Here is a 27,426-nt window from a genome sequence, read left to right on the forward strand (position 1 = left end):
CAATTTGTCACGGGTCATCCTTAAACTTATAAAACTGTGACTTGTCCCTCACATTTGACTATCTTCTAATTATACATAGGACAACAGAGAGGAAGGGTAAACACTCACAGTTGGCACATTTCTTTTGGGTTCGGGTATCTCTTATAAGCCTTACCTGAAATGATAAAGGAAACAACTTTCCATTAAATCTTTCAACTCTAGGGAACCACTCTGCAGAGTTTACATTTGCTCATTGATTTAAACAAGTCCACTCAGTTGGAACTCTCCCCTGGGAAAGTGCAATTTGAGTGACTGTCCTCTTAGCCATTCCAGAGCATCCAAGATGCTGCTAGGTATTTATGAATTATGATGTGAACCAAGATGTTCAAGAATGTTCCTGGAGAATAGATTTTCCAAGTCATTTGTGCTACAACTAAATTAAAAATATAAAGCCTCAAAGGAAAATGGTAAGTACATCTAAGCTCTCACTCAAAACCCATTTAAAGTTTTCTAAAGATGCAAAGCAAAATAATCCAATCTTTACCCCTAAACTAGAATTCTTCTAGCAATAATATAATATGACAAGAATAACTCTAGTAAATAAAACTACTTGTTGAATTCTTCCTAGGGGAATGTCGGCATCATCTGTAATGATTTCTCAAAAAATATTTTTCGAAGCAGAGAATATTATGTTGTCAGGGCAGTGACATTGCAGATATGCTTCAGGGAGCTCTTTCATTACAAGCTTCTGTTTCCAGACACTTAAAAACTTTTTTTCACTTTATTTTATTTTAATTTTTAGTGAGCCTGTGAAAGGTGGTTGCAACTGATATACCATATATTTTAATTAATCTGAGGGTGGATTTGAAGTGCCTGAAATTACTAGCATGTATGTTTTCTGGTAGATACCAATTTGTGGGGTTGCCTGGCTCAAAAATGCCCCTTCTTTCGAAGCATCTCATTACTGATGGCATTAGGGTAGAAGCATCTCACTGAGTGTGCTCTTATGCTTTTGTCTTGGGGGTGGGGGAGTCAATCAGAGTCTCTCCTTGGGAATTTAAAGCTGTAATGGACACACAACAGTCTTTGGAGCTGATGCATTGTAAAAGGTGGAATTTAGAAAGGTGTTCCCTGACCTCTTATGCTAAATGCCAGATTCCCTCTGGATCTTGCCCACATCCTTCTATCTCCTTATTCTTCTAGTAGATTAATCTCTTATGATTACATTTGTCAAAGTTGATTTCTGGTGCTTGCAAATGAGAAAGGCCTTAATCAGAGCCCTACCCAAGGTTTCTAGTGGAAGTGGTCCTCTGTCTGTTGGTGTTCCATAACACGGACAGGGCATGTGCTGGTGGTCAGAACAGAAGACTTAGAGTAGTGATTTCCCACTGGCTTCTCTAGGCTGATGTCAAAGGCCAGGACTGACCTTACAGGATAACTGTTAACCCAGCTGCCCCTACACAGAGTGAGGCTTGAAATACTACAGCTCAAACTATACCTCCACCAAAGTTTCTTTATTACTCTGGCTAGAAGGGACAGCTCCCTTCTCTGAACTCCTTTCAGATTTTGTTTATAACCTTCATCTGGCTTTTATCACTTTCTGTTGTTCCCTGTAGTCATCTGAGAACAGTAGTCCTCTCTCTCCTGAGGTCTTAAGACTATCATTGGATCCTGTATGTTGATCCGTTATTTCAGTATTTAGTTCCTGAGTGGTCAACAAATCTGAACTGAAGGTTTTTTGTTTCCAGACTGAGGCTTAGGGATGAGGAATGGGGAAAAGAAAGTATGCAGAATGGGTTTGGATGCTCTCGCTGGACAGGTAGGAGCGACCCAACTGAACGATGGGAAACATCCTGTAATCAGGCGTTAGGTGGCGTGTTTGAGAAGCAGCTCAGCCTGGGCTGGAAAGAACAGCCTATCAGACTGCAGGCAATAATGAGCTCTTCTATTTTGGGATTCTAACTGATCCCCTTTCAAGGTTGAGAAGGCCTAGTGGGTCATTTTCTCTAATTAACACCTACCACGGACAAAACTAGTCCATCAGGCTTGCCCCAGGATGATAGGTATGTCCTGTTCAACCTCCTGTATGGGCTATGATGTTGAACAGTCACTGCAGTCTTTTCTGCATCATCAGATTATTGCAATAATACTCTGTAGTTTTGTGAAACCTTTATTTCTGGGTACTTTTGTCTCTGCTGTCTTGTTTATCTTCACCACAGTCAGACCCACTCAGGGGCAGGCATCACCACACCCCTTTTACAGACAGCACAGGGGCTTTATGAGTAGCCCGAATCCACAGTGCATACTAGGGAAAATGACCTGGTGCTAGAACTCAGGTCTGCCTGGTCTTTTTCCTGGTTTTTGATCAATTCAGATAACTTGGGGGCTGTCTTGGACCCTACCATGTCATACCAGAGCAGCCCCATCCCTGTGGGCTCAGAAATACTGTCTGCTATTGCTTATGAGATAAAATTAGGGACCCAGGAGTCACGACATGTCATAGGTCAAGGATGATTCTGAATTTGGGTTGGGTGACATTACAGAGCTGTGAGTTCAGGGCCACACAGAGCAGCTGGCCAGGAGGGTCTTTTAGCTCCCAGAGAGGCAGAAGCTGGGAGTAAATGAGGACCATGCAGAGAAGCTGCTAGAAGCTGCCCACCAAATCACAGAGCCCACCTGCTTGGTGGGTGGGATTATTTTAATTTCTTTCTTTAAAAAAATAGCTGGTGGGAGACTTGCTAAAATCTGCATTAAGTATGATTTTTCTGCACACCAAGGGGAGCCGCTGGAACAGAACACATATGTGCCAGCCCTCTGGGCCTGGACGTGAGCAGCAGGGTCTCTCCCCACCACTGGGACTCAGCTGGCTTCAACAGTCCTTGCGCAAGATCAGGGTCAGACATGGCCAAGACTCTGTCTGGTGCAGCTACTCTGGGAGACTACATGTTGGAAATAAAGCTTTCAGGCTTCATTTTAAGATGTGAAAAACAAACAAACAAACAAACAAACAAAAACAAATTGAGGGGCTTGGAAAGAAGATAGAGGTAGATAAAGGAGCAGAACTTGAGCCTTGAATTAATCTGATACCACTTTTGAAATTAAAGGAGGAAAAAAAAAGGCAAGAAAAAACTTAAGGAATTACCGTGCTCCAAGGCAGGAGCTGGGTCCAATGCCACAGGAGTCTGTATCTGAGCCTTTTGGCTCTACACTTCCACTGAGATTTTAAGAACTCTGTTTCTTGCTTTTTAGTGTCTCACTAGGGGCCATCATTCACTTTCCCCGAATGGATGATTTTTAAACTAATAAAATCTGGTTCTTGCTAAGCTTCCCCCAAGGAGCCTGTTTATAGGCACAGTCATGTTTAAGAATTGTCTTGAAGGTATAGCTGGGGAGCTGAGTCAGAGCTGAGGTTCAAGATCAACAGCTACCTGGAGTCTTCCCTTTTTTGTGGGGTAGGGAGGTGGGACATGAGCTTTCTGAATTCTGAGATTTTTATTTGTCTGGCCAGCTTTAGGAAAGCTGAGATCAGGACAAACTGGAACACCATCAGTCTCAATTTAGGTTACCTTGGTGGTTGTTTTGTCTTGTTTTAATGAATCCTGGGCTGGAGACTGATTTTTTTCCAATTAGTGAATTAAATAGACAATAAAAATTAAAATAATCTGGATGGGGTATATTAATATAGGTAAGCTTCCAGTCTTGCTTTCCTGAAGCTTTCAAAGGACAGACTGGGGGTCTGTTAAATTTGGGACCTAGATGTTAACATAACACAGAGAACTCCCTTGCCTACCCATTCTATAGGATGTAGAATTTTAAAATGACATTTAGATATGGTACATGCTAACTAACATGGGTTCCTTTGACATTGGTTCATTGTTCTTATCCAGCTATCTACTCAATTTCATTATTATGTATGTAGCTCAATAAACACTTTAATTGTACTACCTGAGAAATTCTAGGAATCTTGAGTTGAAAAGACCTCTTCAATTCATTCTCACTTTAGCACAATGAGTCAAAACCAAAAAGGGGCAGATTTTACTCCCAGGGGCCATTTGGCAAATGTCTAGAGACATTTTTGATTGCCACAATTTGGGATGGCAGTGTTACTGGCATCTAGGGGGTAGAAGCCAGTGAGGCTGGATGCTGCTAAGCATCCCACAGTGTACAAAATAGCCCTCCCCAACAAATGATTATCTGTCTCCAAATGTCAATTGTGCTGAGGTTGAGAAACCCTGCTCTAGCAGAAGAGGCATACATTGAGTAAATGGTTACATTGTGGTGGGATATGTGCAAAAATCTATGTAAGTCCAGGGTATCAAAGCAAGTAGGTGTGTGCATTGGAGGTTGGGGGAGGGATTCGTTGGTGAAAGTTTCATTGCGAAATGATTCTAAATCTTGATGTTTTTACTTAATGTCTGTGTAATTAACTGTCCAAGAATGACTTTAAAGTTTATTAGTCAAGTACTACCTACTGGAATCTTTCTTTTTTTGCACAACTCTCTGGTAATTTAATCAAATATTTTTAATGACTTTACATCTTCCCTTAAAGAAAACATTCCCCCAAAGAGCCTGAGAGAGTATAAGAGAAAAGTCCATTCAACCTTATTCTGTGCTTCTCTAGTCTGCTGTAACCTGTGGGTCTTCTACCTGGACTCTTCTTCCCTATCCTTCAAGGCTCAGCCTCATGGCCCTTGGCTGGTGAAGCTTTCCTTTGGATATTTCAGTCCACAGTGATTGGTCTATTCTCTGATTTCCTTAGAGCCTTGTTGCCTCTTTCCCCATATACATCTGTCTCTTGGGTGTGTTTCCATGTAGACTGTGGGCTACTCAAGGACAGGGACCATGCCCTCCTCCTGTACATCCCTTTTTCCAACCTTGGACACTATTCTGGACCCTGATTTCGACTGAAAGAGGAAGAAGGAGAAAGTCACTCAGGAAAGATGTCAGGATGCTAACATCCTCCTGTGAAGCTGAACTCATAGATACAGCACATTTCGTCTTTCTAAAGTCTGGATCATGTCTTATAATAAAGTCTAAAAGTTTAATCTCTGTTCAGTAGGAACAACATGCAAAAAAATAAATTTCCATAATTATTATTAGCATTTTCTTACTAACAGATTTTTCAGAAGCTGTTTCTATATCAAGCAGATCAACCTTTCTGTTGTCATAGAGACAGATTTTTATATAAGCATAGGCAAGGTGAGATCTTTTTCCTCTCCCTTCCAGTAGTCTGGAGCTAATAAGAAAAAGAAAGAAAATTTTAAAAATAAATTTTTCTATTTTTTTAAAATTTCCCAATTAAAACTCATGAAAAGTGAGAGGCTATTTTTTTTATATCACATTTTAGATGTTAAATACCTGTGTTTTAATAAAATATGGAAGGGACAAAAAGATATGAACAGTTGAGCAGTGCCATTTTCAAAATTTGCAAGCAGTGGGCTTGTCAATGGTAAGCATTTACAATTCATAGTCCCCCCCCTTTTAAACCAAATTATGAACTTTAGTTGGAGGTCTTAAAAGACAGGACTAACAAGGCCTGAAATGATTAAAACGTACATTAGTACTCACTGAGGGGCTGATGATGAATTCTAAGGTGCTCTGTGGGTCTCGCCTTCTCCAGCCCCCAGTACTGAGAGTGTGCCTCTACTCTGCTGAGTCAAATCCTGTGGATATCCTAGTGCAAGACCACATCCCTCTTCCTCTGGAAGCCTTATCTCTTAATTTCAGTTCTCTTCTTTTTTCAAAGTTGTTATTCATAGCATTTGTCTATCTGATAATTACTGTTTACCATTTCATTCATTCATCAAGAAAATGAGGATTTTAGCATGAACCCATATACATATATATTTTTTAGATTTTATTTATTTATTTTTAGAGAGAGGGGAAGGGAGGGAAAAAGAGAGGGAGAGAAACATCGATGACCAGCTGGGAACCTGGCCTGAACCCAGGCACATGCCCTGACTGGGAATCGCACCTATGACTTTTTGCTTCGCAGGCTGGCACTCTGTCCACTGAGCCATACCAGCCAGGGTGCAGTAATGTTGAATTATACCTTTAGCCAACTGCCTTCTTTCCCCAGGACTCAGAAGTCTCATTAAACCTTCCCCTATAATCTGAGACTAATGCTTTTCTGCCACCCACACTGAGATCCCACTCCATCAAGTATTATGCCTCCCAACCCCTCATATCATCAGTGTCTGTCTTTCTCCATGGGTTCCTTCTCCTTTAATTCTTTAAAGAAAAAAAAAACTTTCTCAGTCCTATTTATTTTACACATGTCTCAGAGTTTGGGGTTTTAATTTGATCACAGCTGCCTTTGCAATAAATAAGTATTGTGTATGTGTGTGTATGTGTGAGGTGAGGATGGGGAAGGCAATATGGCACAAAGGAGTTTAAAACATACTTCTTGCTTTCCAGAAGATTATATGCTCCATGGAGAGCAATACCTTGGTTCTCAAACTTCAGTGTGCATTTGAATCACCTCGGGAGTTTGTTAAAACACAGACCACTAGACCCCACCCTCAGAGTTTCTGATGCAATAGATTGGGACTGTGGCCCAGGCCTGTGCCTTTCTAACATTTCCCAGGTGATGCCCATGCTGCTGGTCCGGGACTACACTTTGAGGAACATTACCTCAGAGCATCTACCCTTCTTTTCCTTCTTGTGAATCTCTTTTGTCATATTGATGTTGAAGTCATCGTATCCTGATAAAAAAGTTATTCTTTTGGGCCTTTATCGGTGCCACATCCATAAGGTTCTCACCTAAAGGATGAGGTCATCATTCAATTGTCTGATTTTTAGGAAGTCTGACCTTGTTGACCTAAGGGGTCCTAACGTCTAGGAGAAGATGCTCCTGGTATGGATGCGAAGATAGTGCGTGTGAAGGGAGGAAGTCAAGGATTCTCCAGAACCTCACAGGGGTGGCCAAGGGCGTCCGAGCCTGGACAACTAGCTCCCTTTTGAGAGTGGGACGCCAGCTTTAGCATGCTAGCAGTACTTACCTTGTCTCACACTCCACCCTCAAACCTAATCATCCCTTGAAATCTTTTTGAGGGGTTCTTGGAGTCTTTAAACTGTGGGGCAACAAAACAATTTTTTTTTCTCACTTCAATCTTCTCCAGAGAAAGGATATGCTCCTGAGGCCACCATAGATGTGGCAGCAGGAATTGTTGAGAGATCTCAGTGAAAAGCTGAATCTGAAGGGAGCTGGGACTTGGTGCACTCATTCCTGCCTCCCACCAGGGGGTTCTCCACTCAGTGCCAACTTCGGAGAAGCTAGGAAAAAATTTACATATATATATATGACAGGGTAATTTTCTTACTAAGAAAGCAAATATAAAAGGATAATTCATAGGGGAAGTGTCTTTGCTACTCAATAGCTGTGGGACCTTGGGTAGGTTATTGCATCTCTTCAGACCTGAGTGTTATAATTTGTATGATGAGCACCAGGCGAGTGAGAAAGGCTGTTAGTGGCACAATCATTCATAAGAGCAAGATGAGAGGCTTGTCAGAGAAGGACAAGGGCTGGGACTTTGAAGGCAGCTTCCATAGATTTGTGGATTGATTGAAACATTCTATCAGCATGGTCCTCACCTTCCGGGAATTGAGCTGACACGATAATTAATGGAAACTAATTAATAAAGCCCCTTAATCTTTAAACTGTAACTGTCAACCACGAATATTCCCTGAAGGTCACTAACTCTTCCAGGGGTGAAGCCCACCCCCTCAGGAGGAAGGGGACTCCCTTCAGTGAAGTGACCTCTGACAGACTGCTGGGACCCAAGGAATGTGTAGGGTGTGGGGAGTGTCTCTTTCCTCCTCCAGCATGGCATTCTGTCACCTCTAATTATTAGAACATAACAATTAGACCTCCACCAACCTGGTGCCTTTTGGATACTTTTAGAACACCACTTTTCTTTCCTTTTATCTTTGAACAACCTTATTGAAATATAATTCATATATCATGAAATTCACCCATTTATAGTGTATAATGCAATGGTTTTTAGTATAGTCATGGAGTTGTGCACCCATCACCACTCTAATTTAGATCATTTTTGTCGCCCCAGAAAGTCGCACCCATTAGTCAGTCATCATGCCTTTACTGCAACCTGGCAGCTACTAATTTACTTTCTGTGTATCTGGACATTTCATATAAGTAGAATCATATTATGTGTGCTGCCTTTTTCCAAATTGAAGAAAGGAGACCTGGTGACACTCTGATACACTAGTACTAAAGGCCCCCCCCCCTTTTCCTCTTCACCGTATTATTCCAGCAGCTTGCTGCTGCCAGTGTGGGGGCAATGGTGGTGTGTCCCGAGGTGGGACACAAGGCCTTTGGTTGGTTAGGCCTTGACTGAAATTCAAGTAAGCCTGGGCAGGGTGGAGCAGAGACTTGTATGCTCACCGCAGTGCAGGTGGGCCCTGGTTGGGGGAGGCAGCTCCCCAACTGTCTGGGTTGAGTGACCAGGTCACCCCTGGCCACAGGGCCTGAACATCTCATTCCTAGAGGACCACAGGATGATAGCGGTCACAGTGATGTTCACCAACCTAGCAGGCCCAAGGCTCAAAGACCACGCAAGATTCTCTGGGAAGAGACAGCTGCTGACTGAGGAGCATCATACCCTGCTCCCTGTGGCTTCTGGGCAGTTCCACACCCGCTGCTGAGGCCCTGAAGGAGGGGCCCTGGGGCTTCCAGAGGATGGAGGGTGCGCCAGCAGGTGGGTCTCAGATCCGAGGTGCGGCACAGGGTGGTAAAGGCAGACGCCACGCTTTGGCTTCTCCTCACCCTAAAAGGTGGTGGGTTTTATAGGGCGGATGGCCTTCAACATTCTGGGCAAAGGGGACCAAAGAGTAGGGAGGCAAGGTGGCAGGGAGCGAGCGAGGGTCCCAGGTCGGGCCATACTCACAGTTGGGTGAGGCCAGCAAGCGGGCCAGGGCATCGCAGGGCGCCGTCGGGCGGGCAGCTGCAGGGCGCCGGGCAGTGCACCCGGCTCAGCGCGTTTGGCAGCGCCGGAGGCGGCAGCAACAGCCCCGCCAGAAGCAGCCAAAGAGCCGGGGACTGCCACCCCATGGCCGAGAGCCGGAGTGTGGGCGCCTGCGGCTGGCCGGGTGCCCTTGACAGCCCTCGCCCCTCTCCCCGCCCCTAGGTCTGTCCTCCCACCTCCTGGCGCGTGCCCTTCCCTCCCCCTCCGGGGGCGCTTCCCGCAGCTGAGTTTCTGTTCTGTGACCCCATCACTTCCTCACTGCAGCTTTCCCTGGACTGCCCTGTCTGCCACGCGTGCAAATAGCCCTAGTTCTGGGAGGCGGGGTGTGGGAATGGTGCATGCTTTAGATGAAAGATGGGGAGTTCTGAATTCTCGTCCTGGCTCCGTTGTAACTGTGAGTGTGAAGCTGAGTGAGTTGTGTCGCTTAGCCTAACCTCTCTTCTTTCGTCTGTGACGGGCAGATCCATATCGGGTACTTGCTGTGCTCACACCTCAAGGGTAAAAGTGCTCAGTGGAGAAGCTTCTCCTCTCCTTCCTTCTCAGCCCTAAATCCTTTCTCCTTCTTCCCCACCATCTCCCTCCACACTAAGGTTCCCCTGTCCTCCCAACTTCCCCGGTCCTTTCTCACTAGTCTCCTGGGAGTAACGGCTTTCCTCCTTATATTATAGCGATTTGAGTCTGTTCTAATCTCCACCATAGATGGTGAGTACTGGAGAGCAAAATGCAGATTTATTTTTGTATTCCTTCTGGCTTCTACATGGTAAAGATTTGTTGAAGGAATGAAACTTCTCTAGTAATATATAGTAGTTACTTCAATGGGAGGCTGAATTTCACAGCACACTAGCAAGTGTTAAACCAGAAAAATGATGTCCTGAGAGGTTATGTGACTTCCCCAGAATCACACAGCTCATAAGCAGCAGAAGCCTGTTTGAACTCATATCTATCACCCGTTTTATCTCACCAATGCAAAAAAATGTTGTATGATCTACATACCAAGGACCTGGAAAGGAGACAGAATTTTATGGTAAACCTGGGGATCCATAATTTCTGCTATTTAATACCATCATCATATCACTTTTCTTGCCTTCCTTCCAAGGATTCTATTTGGACTCTGGAAAGCCTAGAAGTCTTTCTGGAAGAGGTAGATTTTGGGAGCTGGGAAGGTATCTAAGACTGTACATACAGGAAGTAAAAAGAGATTACTTTTTTTCTGTTTTGAAGCCAGCTCTCATGGGCAGACTGGCTCAGTGACCAGGTTCTAGTCTCTTGGAGTCCCTTGCCCAAGGAAGGCAGATTTTTTAAAAATCATTAAAAAAAAAAATCATTTGGCTTTCCTAGATGACAGCATTGTCCTAGGTGACATGAAAAACAAAGCTTATGGCTGTATGATTGTCTTCATTTTCTGGATCCCCATCTCCAATTATTTACCTGGCTACTTTTCACCCTCTTATACCTCTGCATTTGCTGTTCCCCTGATCTGGAATGATTTTTCTCTTCCTTTTCTGTATTCCATTAGGTGAACTTTTAGTTGTCCTTCATGACTCAGCCTAATGTCATTTCCACTCTAAAGGCTTTTTTGATTCAACCTAGTGGAGTAGTTGTGATCATAACACCTGATTCTATAGCCAGTAATATAATACACTGTAATTACGGCCTTAATTTTGCTTCCTCCAGTCCATTCATCTTAGTATTGCTAGGGCATGTCATAGCTTCTAGCTCCTACTAGGTGCTCAGTATAGATTGTTGAATAACAATGAATAAATGAAAACCCATGCATAAACCTATAGCATATGCCCAATAAATCATCTGAGAAAAGCTTAACAACCTTGCTTGACTTTATTTCCAACCACACTGGATCTATCTGGATTGGTACCAGGTAATTATCCCTGACTACTTTGGGGCCACATTTCCTCTGTTTTAGCTTTGTCAGAATTTTGGTAGGGAAGTTAGGGTAACACTGGGCTTTTAAAACATTTCCACCATCCTAAGTTGCATGAAAAAAGAATGAATACTTCAAGGTTGTTGAGTGGCATTCATTTCAAGTCTTGCGTTTTATCTGGCCTTTTCTTTTTGTTCCATAACTTATCTGTTATATAAAAAGAACGGTTGCTGCCATCCAACCCTGAAGAACCACTTGATTTTGTGCTTGAGTATCCTTGGAAGCTACTTAAACTCCCGTAAGAAAAGGGCAGTCAGGACACCTGGATTTTCCTTTCTGTTCTGTCATCAGTCATGTGACCTGGTGTTTGACTTTCTCATCTGTAGGAGGAGGGGTTCGAGTTCACAATCCTTAAAGCTCTTCTAGCTCTAAAATGCAAGGCCTTTGTGGGTAGCTCCTATTGAATTGCTGGTGGAAGGAGTCAGATTGTGTATATTGACTTCTTATTGCTTGTGTTAGATTGGAAATAAAATCCAGTTTATGAAAAGGTAAAGTTGTTCATCTGAAAGAAATCTCACAACTGCAATGAGTTTTCATAAAATTCTTACATCTCTGATTAATTTCAATTGTGTCTTAATTATCACATTGTTTCTTGGAATGTACCTATTATAACAAAATCACAGTGATTGTTATAATCACAAGTTTGTTACAATGGAATTTACCTATCCTACTCATTAATACATAACCTATTTAGAGTATTTTTAAATATGAAGAACTTCTATGTCATGTAACTATACTTATAGTTACTTTTGTCACAAACTTTAAAAAAAACATGACCCACAAGTGTTGCTAATTATTTTTACTGATGAACTAAAGTTCATGGAATTCACAAGAAGTTTATTATACCTTGGAGATATAGAAATATCTCACACTACGACTCAGAAATCCTAACAAAACTTCAAAATTCGAGAACAGGGCTTCTCATGTTTTAAGGTGCAGAAGTATCCTTAAGAAAGCTTTAAAAACAAAGATTCCACCTGGCTGCTGTGGCTCAGTGGATTGAGCGTCGACCTGCAAACCAAGTGTCGCTGGTTCAATTCCCAGTCAGGGCACATGACTAGGTTGCACGCCAGGTCCCCAGTTGGGGGCGCATGAGAGGCAACTGCACATCGATGTCTCTCTCCCTCTCTTTCTCCTTTCCCCTCTCTCTAAAAACGAATAAAACAAACAAACAAACAAACAAACAAAAAACCCTTCCAGATCTTTAAAAAACAAACAAACAAAAATTCCTGGGACACACTCCCCAAACATATTCTAACTCAATTGATATTGAGTGGGGCCCAGGAACTTGTGTTTCAACAAATGCCCAAGCAACTTTGATGCATGGGGTTCCCAGAGCACAATTTGTGAAACGTTAAAATGGAAATTCTAGAATTAAATTTTCCTTGAGAAGACAAAGTTCAAGAATCCTTTCTATGGACTCTGGTATGTATTAGCACATGCATGCAAATAATATGTGTATATGTGTATAAAATTGCTCAATTGGTTGTAATAGTGAGATTAAAAAAACTTTTCAAAAGCAATCAGTTTACTTATTTTAATTTTTTGGCAGGGGTGGAGAAGGAGCAATTTCATAAGATCATAGATCCTATTTTTCTTTATGACTCCTTAGATCAAAACTCAATAGCATTTGATGACACATTAAAACAGCAAAGTAATGAAAAAACCTCAAGGAGATTAGGTAAGACTTCCTGATTCTTGAACACATACCCTGTTAGTACCATAGCTGATATTTCTTCCCTCTTCAAAGCAGTGGTTTTACCTTTCTCTCAGAAGGAAAGTAGGGCAGAGGAAGAAAAACAAATGGGTAAGGCAAGAAAAATACAATTAGCCTGTGAGCTGTCCACTTTGCCACCTGGAACAAAACAAACAAACAAACAAACAAACAAAAGAAAACCAAAAAGATGACCCCTGAAAGTTACACTGTGAAATTGCATGCAACCTCCCTGTGACTCGCTTGGATATTTCATCTTTCATTTCACTGTCTAAATGGTGTGAAATCAGAGATGTGATCAGCTGTGCCATCTCTAGCTCTGCCCTGGGGTTCCTGTGGGCCTTAGGAGGAACTAACTAAAGCTGCAGGCTGTTGGGCATGGAACTCTAGGGATGGGTTTGTGAATGGAGGCTTAAGGATGGTCTGGGGCATGAAAATCCTTCTCCAAGATTGCCGGAGAGAGCTAGAGAAGGGACTTGCCATTTTGCTCCTGTTGCTGGAAGGATATGAATGAATAGGGGCTGCTGTCTTCCTTGTCTCATGAAAAAAGCCAGCCTGGTCTGGTAGTTATTAAAACTACAGAGAGAAAAACAGACATGAGAGACAGATGTGGGCAAACAGTCTAAGGCCAGCACCTCCCCTGAACTTCTTAAGTAATGAGCCAAATACATCCCCTCTTTTCCTTCAGCTAATTGGAGTTGAGTCTCTCTCACTTGCAACCAAACGTCCTAAACTCCACTACACTATCAGCCTTGCTGTGACCTTTATTTGACCTACTTCCCTCTTCCCTTCTCACATAGGAAAGAAAAAGGACTTTTCTAATATGATCTCTGTCCTAGGACTCACCTTTTCCCTTTGATTGGTAGCAGTTATCACTGTGCTTCTGGAAATAAACTGGCCCAGTGAGTGAATGAACAAATGAATTAATGTGAATGAGTGAAAAGAGATGCGGCGTCGTAGAAACACAGTATTCTTCTTTTTAGAGAAGCTGAATTTTGCTAAATAATTCACTGAGCAGTCTTTCTATTTTAGGGAAGGACTCCTAGTAAACTGCAACCTCGGTTTAGAAATTAAATTTCAAACTAAAATATTAAGTAGATCCAACACAAAAGAAAACTTTCTGATATGATAAAATTAGCAAAAAAGGAAACAGGATTTAATTAAAAAAAAAAAAGATGTAGAATTAACTAAAGTGTGTACCACAGGATACTGGTTGCCTACCATGTTAATTGGCAGTATTTAGGGAAAAGGTGTCAAAGCTCAAGAAATTTGGGAAAGATCAGGAAAAGTTAAAGCAAAGTTCTTTACTAGTCAATTTTTCAGAAATTTTACATGCATTCTGAATCTCCAAGAGGGTCTTAGTATGTGCATGGGACTGGTGTTTCTCCGGGACATACTTTGTAAGTGCTGATTTGGGAACACAGGTTGAAACAACTGAAATTTGTGGCAAAGAACCCCCTCACTAAACTTGAAGTCAGAGCTGACCTTGGCATGGATATAGCTTATTAACATGTGGACTTGGTGCTGATTGGAAAGAGTGCCTGGGCCCGTCTTATTCTCTCCCTAGGCTTTGATGTAGACAGTCAAGTTCTAGAAATCCTAACGTTATCAATATATCCTTTTAGGGTAAGCATGACCCTCTGCAGTCTCCTTTTTACAAATGAAAATACAGCACAAAGTTGGAGCACACTGTTTTGATTATATCTTATTTATTTTAAGAATAATTTTTAAGGGCCCCTGGGTAGTGTGAATACCCAGAGAACATGGAGTTTAGGAGGTGGATGCACCTTGACGGAGGGGAGGGAGGAGTCCACAGAAAGTGTCCTCCCCTCAGAGCTATGCCAGGTAGGGACCACCTAACTTGCCCTCAGATGCATTCAGGACACAGAGATTAAGGTCTGGAGAGTGAAGAAAACATCTGTTTCCCTCCTGGCTGCTTTGTGCGGACATGGTGGCCCTCTTCTCTCACCTCCTGCTCTCATCTGGTCCCTGGGGTCAGCTGTGGGTCCCACTGATAGACCCTCTTGCTCGCATGTCCATTAGAGATGCACAGAAAGCCATACTGTCTGGTGGTGCTGATAATAACTGTCACATTGAATTATTCTTTCTGGACATTATGTCGCATGTAGACAAACAGAAAGGCCAGACATTACCCTAGGGCCTACAAGGCCTTTATCACAAGAGGGATCTCCTTTAAAGAATAGTTTGGAAATAGGAATCAGTACTGAATTGTGCAGTGTGGGGCTGACGGACTGAGGCAATGGTATTCCTGTCTTCAGCAGAGGGGAGGCAGTGGGCGCTGATCTGCAGCAGTGCTGAAGATGCCTGTGAGAGGCGGCTTGGAGGGACAGCTGGCCAGAGAGATCCAGGAGGCAGCTGAACCACACTGGTGTGGAGCAAGGGAAACACTGGAGTGGGAAGACAAATTCGGGGATCCTAGCCTAATGGCTGTCATGTCTTAGAATCACTTTTGCTACTTAAGAGGCAGATTCAGGGGGCTCATTGGGAGATTCTGTTACTGTACATTTGACTCAGGACAGGAAATGTGCATTTAAAAAATGTCTCAGGTGACTTTTTAGGAAAAGGAACCCCAGTCCACCCTCTGAGAAACACTGTTTCGGAGTGATAGATGGAGCCCAGGGAGAAAATGTCTGAAGAGAAGTGGGCTCAGGACAGTGTGTGTGCATGTGTGTGGGGTTACCTGTGTTAACGAGGAGGAGGAATGGGAGGGGCCATCAGAGAAGTCGGGAATGTGGCAAAATTGAGGGAACAGACTGTTCACCCCAAAACAAGGCAAACGATGGGCAAACGCAAAGGAAAACTTTATTCTATCTCGAAATTGAGATATGAAATTGAAGAAAACCTGATGACTTTACTTCTACTAAATCAGGCAAAAAAAAAAATTTGTTTAAAGCAAACACCAAATGGTAGAGAAGTAATTGTAAAACAAATACATCCATGCATTTAAAATGATTTAAGCTTTTTGGAAAGGAATATTGTAATTCCTATCCAGATCTAGGCATATGTGAATGAGAATGAAGATGCTCATGATAGTAGTGTCTGTATGACAAATCTAAAATAACCTGAATATTCAGCAATATTACAGTGATTTAAAGAAATTGATTCACTTAATCAATGAGATATTGCAGTAATTGAAATAGACTAAGAGACATAGAGAATTGGATATATTAAATAAAAACATTAGAATACAAAGTAATATTCACATTCTAAGTCCAATAATATAAACATGTTCTTTTGGGGGAAAGAAAACCAAAAATGTATTTTCCGTCCCAGTCCTGCACTCTAAATTAGCTCAAAGCATCAAAGACCATGTTCCTGGTAACCTGTAAAGCAAGCCGCAGATACCAGTTAGTTTTCTGAGCAGTTACATGGTTCTCAGATGTAAACATCGTAACCCCCCTTCTCACCGGTTTCATCAATGGTTTGGTTTCTGACTCTTCCCTCTTCTTTCTGGAGCTTAGGAGGCCACTTCCGCACCTCTGCACTTTATATTAGCATCCTGTCTTTCTCAGTCCTGACTTTCACTTTCCCCTCAGACTTGACTGTGACTGGCTCTCCCCATTTCAGACAATCTCAAGTAGTAGCACCCAACACAGGAGTCCTATCATGTGTCTAAATTTTCATTAAAAATTTTTTTTTGCATCGAAGTAATGTTCCTGCTAAAATTATGTAAAATAGTTTTAAACATCGAATATTGAAAAACAGTATTTTCTCATATTCCTCCCCCATCTACAGCCATGGTATTTCCTTCATTTCTAAATAATATACTTTGATTGCTACCTGTTTTAATTCCCTATTGCTCTGTAACAAATTATCACAAATTAGCCTTAACACATATGGCACAGTTTCTGTGGGTCAGGATTTTGGGTGCGATTTAGCTGGTGGAGGGTGGGCAGGGTTGGGAGAAGAGCTGGTGACCCAGTCTCTGTGTATCGACTTTCATTAAATTTTGCTATTAGCTAGGTTCCAATTAGAATGTTGGCATGATTGAAGTTTCTGTGTATCTGCTTGCAATGGTCTGCCTGCAATGAGGACTAACAGGTTTCTTTGAGCCGTGGAAGGAGTGCACCATGTGGGGTCACCTGTGTCGTTCATGAAGTTCTCTTCCCCAAATCTTTCTCTATGTTCTGCACAGGTCTGTGATTCTTCCCCAGAGTGATGTCCACCAAAGGTATTGATATTTAATAATAAGAGGACAAATTAAAAATAGGGATTTTTTGATAACCATAAAAGAATTAGTTAACAGTAATTGAGTTCACATATAATTATGAGAATTACGTGTATATTAGTGTATAGCTATTGGGTTGGCCAAAAAGTCAGTTTGTGTTTTTTCCATAAGATGGCTCTAGTAGCACTTAATTGTCCTTAATTTCATTCAAAACATTTTTTGTTAGATTGTATTGTGACAGCTGTCATATCAGCATGTATTTAAAAAAACTTATCAAAAGTTTTGTGTAGCCATTTTAATATTGAAGATGGAGGAAAATATGCAATATTTTTTGGCATATTATGCTTTATTATTTCACAAAAGGTAAAAGCACAACTGAAATGTAAAAAAAGATTTATGGAGAAGGCTCTGTGACTGATCGAACATGTCAAAAGTGGTTTGTGAAGTTTTGTGCTGGAGATTTCTCTCTGGATGATGGGTGCTCCATGGCTAGGTAGACCAGTTGCAGTTGATAGTGATCAAATTGAGACATTAATTGAGAGCAATCAATATTATACCACGCAGGAGATAGCTGACATACTCAAAATATCCAAATCGATGAAGTTATTGTTGAAAATGAAAAATGCGTCTTTTATTTTACGGGAAAGACCATATGGACTTTTTGACCAACCCATAGCTTAGATGTACCTTTATACAGCAATGAGGCATGTTTTTTGGAGTGAGATTCTTGAAAAAATGTCAAGTTCTCCTTCCATGAAAACTGATAAAATCTTTATCCCTAAGGAAACAGTCTTGTTTTTAGTCTATTGTTTAGTTTTCTTCTCTACGTGTTTCCAAATATCCTGATCCTATAGGAGGTGGTCTGTTCTTTTCTATTCCCATATAGTCTGTTGTGTGGTGATCATTTTCTTATATTAATGCTTGTATTTTTCTTCAGCCAGTTCTTGGTTTTTGCATTTGCAAATGCTCCAAGTTCATTTTAAGTATCATTACTTAAGTGTCATTAATATTGATGAGGATGTTTTGCTTTCCTCCACACACAATGCTCTGCCCCTGGCAACTTGTCACCTGGAAAAGCTCTCTTCTGTGTGATAGGCACTCATCATTTGCCTACCTATTATGCTCTTCCTTTGGTAGCAGCATTCTGCTTTTCTTTTAGAGGACTTCTCTGCCCTCTCTTTAATGTGTTTTGTGAACCTATGGACCTCAGTGCTCCTTGGTCTTCAAGTATCTTACCCCAGAGGTGGGGTACACATGACCTGGGTTAGGCCCATTAGACTCTCTCCTCAGAGTTAAGACTTCAGTGAATGACTTGTCCACAGAGGTAGCCAGAGATGAGACATTCTTCTTTCATCTGTAAGATTCTGACTGAAATTCTTGGAATTGCTTTTTTTCCTGGCCTTCTTGATGACGGCTTGTTCATATCTTCCTTCAGTTCCAGGACATTACTCGATGTCCTGTTGTCCTAATAAATTATTATTATTTTGTCTATATATTTTTAGAGTCAGTTTCAGTTGTTTACAATCAAAAACCCAATCATATACAAAGCCTCTCTACTTTCCTTTCCACATGTTGTTTTTTCTGGTCTTTTTGCTCTGTTGGTCACAGGTGGAAAGCACTGCTTCCTACTTCTTTTAGCAAGCAGATTGACTTCCTGATTGTGTTCTGAGTAAAAGACTGCCCTGACTCATCTTGGTGGCATATTTAAGGGATTCTGAAGAATGCCATGAAGAGCAACAATAGGAGTGGGAGAGGGATTTCCCTCAGACTCTTAACAAGACACCAGGACTGGGGAGGAGGCAGTGAGAAAGCCTGGCAATGACTTGGGCTCAGCAACGTGAGAGTCTCTTACTCAAAGCAGTGGCAAGATTTCAGGAGAGTGTAAATAATGAACCAAGAAAGCCTGACATTAGGCCCCTTTGTTCCCAATGGCAACAATTCCTTTTCTTAATTGTTCACTGTTGGCTGGGACAATGAGGGTGTCAGCAGTGACCATGACAGTAGGAGGATAGAGGCACTTGCTCTGATTTTCTGAGTATCGTGGAAGCCAGCTGAATTCTAGGGAGACCTTGGGAAGGAAGGATACCTCAGTAATGCCTGAGATTGAAATTCGTGCAAGTCTAGGAAGATGGAACTCAAAATGGAAATTAATTTGATTTAATGAAAATAATGAAGTAGATCTTTTTACATGTCTCAGTTTGTTGATTTAGATTCTTAATGGTTATAAGCCCTTGAAAAAATTCTCACCCATAGATTAATTAGTGCTTTGAGTGTTAGTTCTGCTGAAAACATTAGCAAGACTCTGTGGGTAAAGCAAAGACATACAGGGTTCTGCCTGAGTCTTCCGGGAACATATAGTCTAGTTGGAGAGAAATGACTCAAATAGCTAGGAGAAAGTTAGGTACCACTTACAAGAGCTAATCAGCAACATCTGACAACAGTTTAAGGGCTGTACTTGTGCTTAATTAACAAATGAGTGGCCTGGCTGAATAAGCAGTAAGAGTTCAGTGACTATAACATTAGAGAAAAATGGAAAGAAGAAAAATAATTTAATGTTTTTTGTTCCAGTAAAGGTAAATTGGCAAAGTTGCTTGTTCTTAGAAAAGGAACAGTTTGTTCCTGCAGCTCATTGCTTCTCAGGGAGCCCATGTTTTGCCAGCCTGTGGTCTCAAGAGTCCCTCCTCTAAAGATGGGGGTCAGGCTGCCTGGAGCAACCAGCAGAAATCAAGCAGGCTGATAATGCACTTGAAAATGTTTTCTGCTTATTATTCTTTTTCTGTCTTCCCAAATACACAGCACTCGTCCAGGTCAGTTGTCAGAGTTGCTTATGTTTCTTTCAGCAATAGGACCCAGCAGGCAGGAAATTGCAGGAATTCAGAGTGGCTTTGTGTGTTAGGGACATGGTCCTCTTCTTCCATGCCAAGATCCAGTACAAGGTTGTTTGAGAGATTTGCTTAAAAAATTCTCAAGTTATGGCCAACGTGGAGCTCTGTGCTCTGATGTAGGGAAGGTGAAGAGATCAGATGAAGCTCCTGAGAGACCCAGGCTATGAGGTTGGGTGGGTAAGGGAGGGATTTGAGAGTCACAATAGTGCTGTTTGTCTCACAGTGTTCTTAGAGGACACATAACTTCCTTTTGGAGCTTGGTTTTACTGTCTGTAAAATGGTCACAAGAATATAGATAGAGCTTTAATGAAAACCAAACACAAACATCTAAATATCCTACAGTAACACATTAAGAAGTGGTCATTCACTTCACAGAAAGAATTGTCCCCTTTATAAGCATTCACAGTAAAATCCATTTACAAGGCAATTACCTTTCATTTAAAAGTAGAATTTGGTTTGCAAAATGTGACTATATTTTTAGCTTTTAAGGAAAATAGCAGTTGCATAAAGGGAATTCTGCATGTCTTCTTGTTCTGTTCCTTTAGCCTTCCACCCAAAATAACAGTTCTTAAAAGATGTTTAAGATATGAACTGAAAAATCCAAATTGGTGGTAGACTCTTCAGCAAAGATGAAGTAGGGTTCATCCTCCAGTGGCTTCTGGACTGGCAACGGACAGAACTTAGTTCTGGTCCAAGCTCCAAATAGCAGGGTTCCTTTGGACAAGTCTTAGAATTATAGAGCCTTTGTGTTAGAATAGAATTAGGGATTATCTAATCCCACCTTCTTTTGACAAAGGCATTTCAACATCCCTGATTAATTATTTTCTGAGCCTCAGTATGCCCATCTGTATGATGAGGGGAATTGATCTTTAATTTGAATCAGGGACAGGGTGGGAGTAAGAGGGTCGAGAAAGTAGAAGTTAGGATTCTGATGTCTAAATATAATGACATCACAACTTGGCAGAGGCTAAGCTCTACATATAGGGCCTAAATAAGAACTCTTGGGGAATTGAACTCTATACATTCATTCTCCCTCTCTTCACAAGGCCACCCTCCTGTAGTCAGTAGTGAGGAAAAGTTCTGAGACCTTGAAATACTTGCAATTTGACCTGGAGCTGTGAGCAGCTCTACGTCTACATTTTAAAAGGAAGATGAAGCCAGAATGTCAAGTAAGCTCTTTTCAATACTTTAGGTGAGTGTTATTCCAAGGTTGAGCAGCTTCATTGGACTCTTCTTCGCTTCAGGCTCTCTGTCCTTCCTCTACCCACTTCCTACCCAACCCCCAACCTTTTCTTTTTTCTTTCCTTTTTTTTTTTTTTTTAACAGCATGCAAACCTCAAGGGCATGCAGTTGGGTCTGGCTGAAATCAGCTGAGTGTTTACAGAGTTTATTCAAGGAAGAGCCTTTGGGTCATTGTCATGGCAATTTTGATAATCCTGACAGGGTGCAGATGTGGCTGTCCAGGGCAATCTGAGAGTGCGTCCTACTCTTCAGCTTCAGTCATTGCTTGGGGCAATTGGGGCTTGCTTACCTTCTTTTAGTAATTTATGTGCAAAAAAGAGTTCTCAAAATTTTAGTTATGAAAACTCTGGACCAAAAATATTTTATCATAAAGTTCATCTGGAGTGAGAAAACGGCTCTGCAAAGGCTGCATAAATCACTGGTAGGACTGGACAAATGGGCCATTTCTGTGTAACTACATTGCTTCTTTATTGTCTAACATGTCTATTTACCCTCTCCAATCCTACCTACCCCTGATGCACCCAGATCTGGAATATGAACTCCTCAAGGCCAGGGATCTTTTCCAATTCATTTCTTGATGTCTCCAGTGCCTATCACTGTGCCAAGCCACTTAATAGGAATTCAATAACATCTGCTGGATGAATGAGGAGGTGGGCATAAGATGGCAGGGAGATGTGCAAGGCAACTCCTGTTGCGTAGAGATTGGATGAAGGTAGGAATGAGTGATGTTGTTACAGGAACAGGGGAGTCCAAAAAAACCCCAGAGTTTGGGGCTGGGGGACGGGGAGAAGGAAGCAGCTTTTAGAATGCCTCCACATGCCTGAGGCTGGTGGCTACTGTCTTTTTTTATGCAAAATGGCTTTAATGCATCCAAAGCCTCAGTTAGATGGGAGGGGACTTGGACCAGGGGACGGTTTGGAGAAAGCACCCAGAGCCTGCGTGAGGTTCTGTGAATGGTCAGAATTGGTTACCGCACCCACTGCATCAGAGGACGTAGTCAGGGATTTAAAAATAAGCAGCAGACATTTTAGCCAGGGGGGGGGACTGTGTGGATTTGACTGAGGCTGAGGCTGACTGTGCGGATTTAACTAAGGCTGAGGCTGACTCTGTGCGTTTGAGGCTGAGGCTGAGGCTGAGGCTGACTGTGCGGATTACAAAAGGACTAACTATACAGTTTACAAGGAGGCTGAGAATCCATGAGGTTCTGGATTAAAAGCTGGTGGACCCGATAACACAGACGAGGTCTCCCCAATCAGGATTGAATGATTGGCAGCTACTGGTAAAGCTGAACTGTGTTTGGAAAGTAGGGAAAGGGTTTTTCTGACCTCCCTAAAACTGGCTAGGTTTGGTAGAGGGGAGGCAAGGATATGTGTTTATAGGTGTCTTAAAGAACATAAGACTTAACAACAGAAATCTGCAAATAACTAAATCTATATAACTGTTAAATAAACTATTCTTTTTCTTTTCACCAAACTCTGGTATTGAGAGTTATAATTTTGGCGGCGGGCAATCAGGCCCCTAACTAAAGAGCCCGTGGGCTTGTTTTCAATTGGAGCAGCCCAGGGGTTCTGTAACAATGTGAAGAAACGGGGGCTTTCAGTCAGATGCCAGGATAAAATATACAAGGGAGTGAAGCTGGCTGGGGAGGATGAGGATGATATATCTTGAGTAGTAAGGCCTTAGCCAAAGCTACAACATGGATGAAACTTGAAAACATTGTGCTAAGTGAGAGAAGCAAGTCACAAAAGGCATACGTTGAATTATTCTATTTATGTGAAATAGATTAGTAATTGCCAGCAGCAGGGGAAGGGGGAATGGGGAATGGGGAGTGATTGTCAATGTGTATGGGGTTTCTTTTTGGGGTGATAAAAATGTTCTAAAATTAAATAGTGGTGATGGTTGTATAATTTTGTAAATATGCTAAAACTGATCAAATTATACACTTTAAAAAAGGCAAATAAAGCTGTTATTTAAAAACAAAAAAGAATCAATTACCTGACCTAAGGATTTAAGAGTCTCCTGGGCTTTGGAGGAGAGGCTGCAGGGATGACAGATAATAAAAACAAATCAACAACCCCCTTGAAGAAGGTTGTTCATGTTTATAAGTAATGTGTATGTGCAAACCAATTCCAAAGGCCACAAATGGCCATCTCCTTTTTCTGTTTCCATTTATTCTGAATGTAAGCTGGTATAAATGCAGCTTGGGTGGAGTCCATTTGATTCTGCAAAGTGTTCTACAAGTCTCCTCAGTTCCTGCTAGCTGCATACCAGTGTAGAAACCCAGGGCCATCTGGGCTCTTTTTCCATGTGGCTCATTGATCTTTATAAAGCACCCATTTCAGGTTTCACCTGCTCTTATTATAGCCCCTTTTACGCTAGCACTCAGTGTGCTGGAGGGCAGCACCATTCTATTTCATGATGCCATTAGAATGAGAGGCTTTCCTAAAGCTGCCAGTGCTGTGCTGGTAAACCAGCTCTCCTGAAAAGAGGTTAATTAAGTATCAAATGGCAGAGCCTGGACAAGAGCCCCTAACCATGGGTGCATTTCATCACTAGACTGCCTCACTCACTCCTAAGGCACTCACATTATTTCAAAAGATCCCTAGCTGTAAGATCTTCAAAAGGAAATGGCCCAAGTCAAGGGACATCTTAGATTAAGTTAAGCTAAGAAAAGAGATGTCATTCTAAAACCTCCAGTATGGCTGATTTCAAACTACCAATGTGAACACAAAATAGGGAAGAGAGGAGCATGATTGGCTCTGGAGGGGTGGAATGAGCCTGCTCCAGTACACCATCGCTCCCAGGACAAGCACACTCTGGTGGCTCTTCCACCAACTCTTCAGGTACATTCAAATAGATGTTACCTAGGGGATTCAAAACACATGAAAGGTTCTCACCTTTTTTCCATGTCAACTTATTTGACATTTGTGCAGGCACAGAGGACAGGAATGAATTATTAATGAGGAAATGACATATTTTTTTAAAAAAATATTTCAGGTATTTTTTATTTCTTCAAATTTGTTATTTATCAGGAGTGATTGGAATAAAAAGTATATTTGAGTCCAACCATCACCATGGAAATGACTTTAAGAGAAAACTGGTCAGATGAATATTATTGCTCCCCATTTTCAACCAGTAAATATTTGCCACTGATAAATAGACAGCCAACAACAGTCTGTCAATAATGCTCAAGATATGTTACAGAATACAACATGTCTGTTCATGTTGGAAAGACTACAAAATAATTTATGTAAACTTCTTGATTTCATCTTACAAGACAAGCACAAAAGCACCACCCAGGCCTCTGAGAACATTAGACCATGCACCCTTAAAAAAAGCTTTGCCTCTTTCATCACAAGCAATTTTCCTCCAGTGGTCAACTGTGCCTGTGTACATGATATCGGTTCCTTTGCGCCCCGACTGCATCATCACATGGCGATGAACAGTGTCAAATGGATTGGAAGTCAACCCAGACACCGCTGTGACAGACTGTGCGATCATCCAGCTGACGAAGATGTGAGTATTCTTGGGATCTGGAAGCATTCCCCTTGCAGTGTCATAGATACCGAAGTAGGCAGCTTGGTAGATAATAATACCCTGCACAGACACATTAAAGCCTTGGTACGGGCCCTTAATCCCATCAGATTTGTAGATCTTAACCAGGCAGTCACCGAGGCCTTTGAATTCCCTTTCAGCTCCAGCTTTCCCTCCATCAGCTGCTAGACGGGTACAGGCAAAATCAAGAGGATACACAAAACACAAAGAGGTGGTCCCAGCGGCACCACCTGATGCCATATTTCCTTTGAAGTATTGCCAAAACTGGGTCTTCTTGTCCACACCACCCAAGAAGATATGCTTGTACTTATCTTTGAAGACAAATTTGAGAGCCTGGGTGGGGAAGTATCTGATGACATTGGCCACGTTACCGCGCCAGAAGGACAGGACTCCCTGCTCCTTGGGGATACGAACCACGCAGTCTATAATCCCCTTGTATTGCTTATTTGCGGTGATTTCCTTGCTGGCATGCTGCACCTGCAGCAGCAGCCTGACCCACCCGATTGGTGCCACCACTGTCTTGGAGATGGCCGCCGCCACTCCACCTGCCATGAAGTCCTTGGCAAAGGACACAGCAGCATCTGTCATGTTGAAAGGAAAGAAGGAACGGGAGAATGCAAAACTAGGTTGGTAACTGGTTGGAACTCCAGTGCTCTCGATATATGTTTTGATATGAACAAATACCACACCAAACTACTAATGGAGAAAAGGATTAGATTCCTGATGGACTCAAGTTTGTTTGCTCTCCTATCAATTTTGGAAAGCATATGACTGTGTAGGGTAGATTCATATAAATTATGTGGGGCTTAAATGTATATGCTGTTTGGTTTCCAGTCCTCAAGCTGGTAGAAAAACCACCATACCAGCAATCACTTTTCTTGAGTTTCCACTCTCACTTTTGCATTCTTTCTAATTTCAGAACATTTTCAACAACTCCCAGAAGAAACATCATACATGGTAATAGTCACTCTTTATCCTCACTCCCTCATCCCCCTGTCCTGACATCCCCAGGCACTAATCTACTTTCTATTTCTATGGATTTGCTTATTTTAGACATGGCATATAAATGAAGTCATACAATATGTGCTTTTGTTGCACCTGGCCTCTTCACTTAATGTAATGTTTTCAAGTTTCTTGCATGTCATAGCATGTATCAGCACTTTATTCTTTTTTAATTGTCAAATTATACTATGTTGTATGGATATACCACATTTTGTTTATCCATTTGTCATTTAATGGACATTTGAATTGTCTACTTTTTGACTCTCATGAATAATGCTGCTATGAACATTTGTGTACAAGTTTTTATTTCTCTTGGGTATATGTTTAGGAATATAATTTCTTGGTTTTATGGTAATTCTATACTTAACCCTATGAGGAAATACCAACTGTTTTCCATCATGTTTGCCCCATTTTATACTACCACCAGAAGTGTCTGAGGGTTCCAATTTCTTCACACCCTCACCAAATACTTGTTGTCTCTGTTTTTTGATTATAGTCTGCCTAGGGATGGGAAGTGGCATCTCATTGTGATTTTGATTTGCACTTCACCAATGATTAATGATGTTGAGCATCTTTTTATGTGCTTGTTGGTTATTTGTATATCTTCTTTGGAGAAATGTTTATTCAAATTCTGTGCCCATTTAAAAATTGGGTTATTTGCCTATTTATTGGTGAGTTGTAAGTGTTCTGGATCAAGTATATTGTCAGATATGTCACTTGCAAATATTTTCTCCCATTCTCTGGGTTGTCTTTTCACTTTCATGATAGTATCATTTGATGCACAAAAATTTTCAATTTTGATGAAGTTCAATTTATCTATATTTTCTTTTTTGCTTTTGTTCTTGGTGTCATATCTAAGAAACCACTGAATAATCCAAGGTCATGAAGACTTACTCTTACATTCTATTCTGAAAGTTTACACTTTTAGGTCCTACATTTAGGTTTATGATAAATTTTGAAATGATTTTTATGGATGATGTAAAGTAGAGTTACAGGTTGGTTATCCAGTTTTTCCAGGACTATTTCTTGAAAGACTAGTCTTTCTTCATTGCATTGTCTTGACATGTTTATCTGAAATCATTTGACCATAAATATAATAATTTATTTTTGGACTCTCAGTTCTACTCTACTGATCTATATATTTATCCTTATGCCAGTCTCACACTGTCTTGATTAGTTTGTAATAAAATTTGAGATATTTTATCATGAAAAGATATTGGTGTTTTGTCAAATACTTTTTCAGTCTATTGAGATGATCATGTGCTTTTTATAATTTACTTTATTAATATGGTGTATTACAATTTTTAAGTGTTAAGTCCATTTTGCAATTCCCTTTTGCTTTTAACAAAGACTGTGAAAAAGTAGGAAAGCCTGGCTACTGTCTTCTGTTGCTTTGGGGGGTTTTCCTTTTGAATTAGGTTCAGACTAAGCATGACTTGCTAAGCCTACCCTTAGGATTTATTCTTAATAAATAACTGATAGGTATGTATCCTTTGGGGATGTTATAGACTAAGTGTTGTCCTCCTCCCCAAATCATATGCTGAAGTTCTAACCTCAATGTGATGGTATTAGTAGATGGAGCATTTGAAAGGTGACTAAGTTATGAATGTGGAGACCCCACAAATGGGATTAGTGCCTTTATTAAAGAGACCCAGAGAGCTCTCTCACTGCTTTTTATTCATGTGAGGACACAAGAAGATGGCTGTCTGTGAACCAGGAAGCAGGACCTCATCAAACACTAAATCTGCAGCACCTTTTTTTTTAGTATATTTTATTGATTATGTTGTTACAGTAGTTCCAATTTTCCCCCCTTTGCTCCCCTCTTCCCAGTATGCCCTTTCCCTCCAGCAATCCCACCCCACTTAGTTCATGTCCATGGGTTGTGCATATAAGTTCTTTGGCATCACCCTTTCCTATATTATTCTTAACTTCCTCCC

At 41.4% G+C, this 27,426-nt stretch overlaps 1 protein-coding gene and 1 pseudogene across 1 annotated transcript in view; both read right to left on the reverse strand.

Annotated features, from left to right (window-relative positions):
• Window positions 1-9,049, reverse strand: part of LHCGR (luteinizing hormone/choriogonadotropin receptor) — a 52,602-nt gene extending 43,553 nt beyond the window's left edge. Inside the window, exon 1 of the mRNA XM_090280249.1 lies at window positions 8,886-9,049. Coding sequence (XP_090136375.1) covers window positions 8,886-9,049 — 164 coding nt within the window. The remainder of the gene's footprint in view (window positions 1-8,885) is intronic.
• A 15,129-nt stretch (window positions 9,050-24,178) lies between these two features.
• Window positions 24,179-25,075, reverse strand: LOC150005944 (ADP/ATP translocase 2 pseudogene; annotated as a pseudogene).
• Between the last annotated feature and the right edge of the window lie 2,351 nt (window positions 25,076-27,426).

The sequence above is a fragment of the Furipterus horrens genome, unplaced genomic scaffold (assembly GCF_987537825.1).
Source record: "Furipterus horrens unplaced genomic scaffold, mFurHor1.1.pri manual_scaffold_6, whole genome shotgun sequence".
Classification (NCBI taxonomy): domain Eukaryota; kingdom Metazoa; phylum Chordata; class Mammalia; order Chiroptera; family Furipteridae; genus Furipterus; species Furipterus horrens.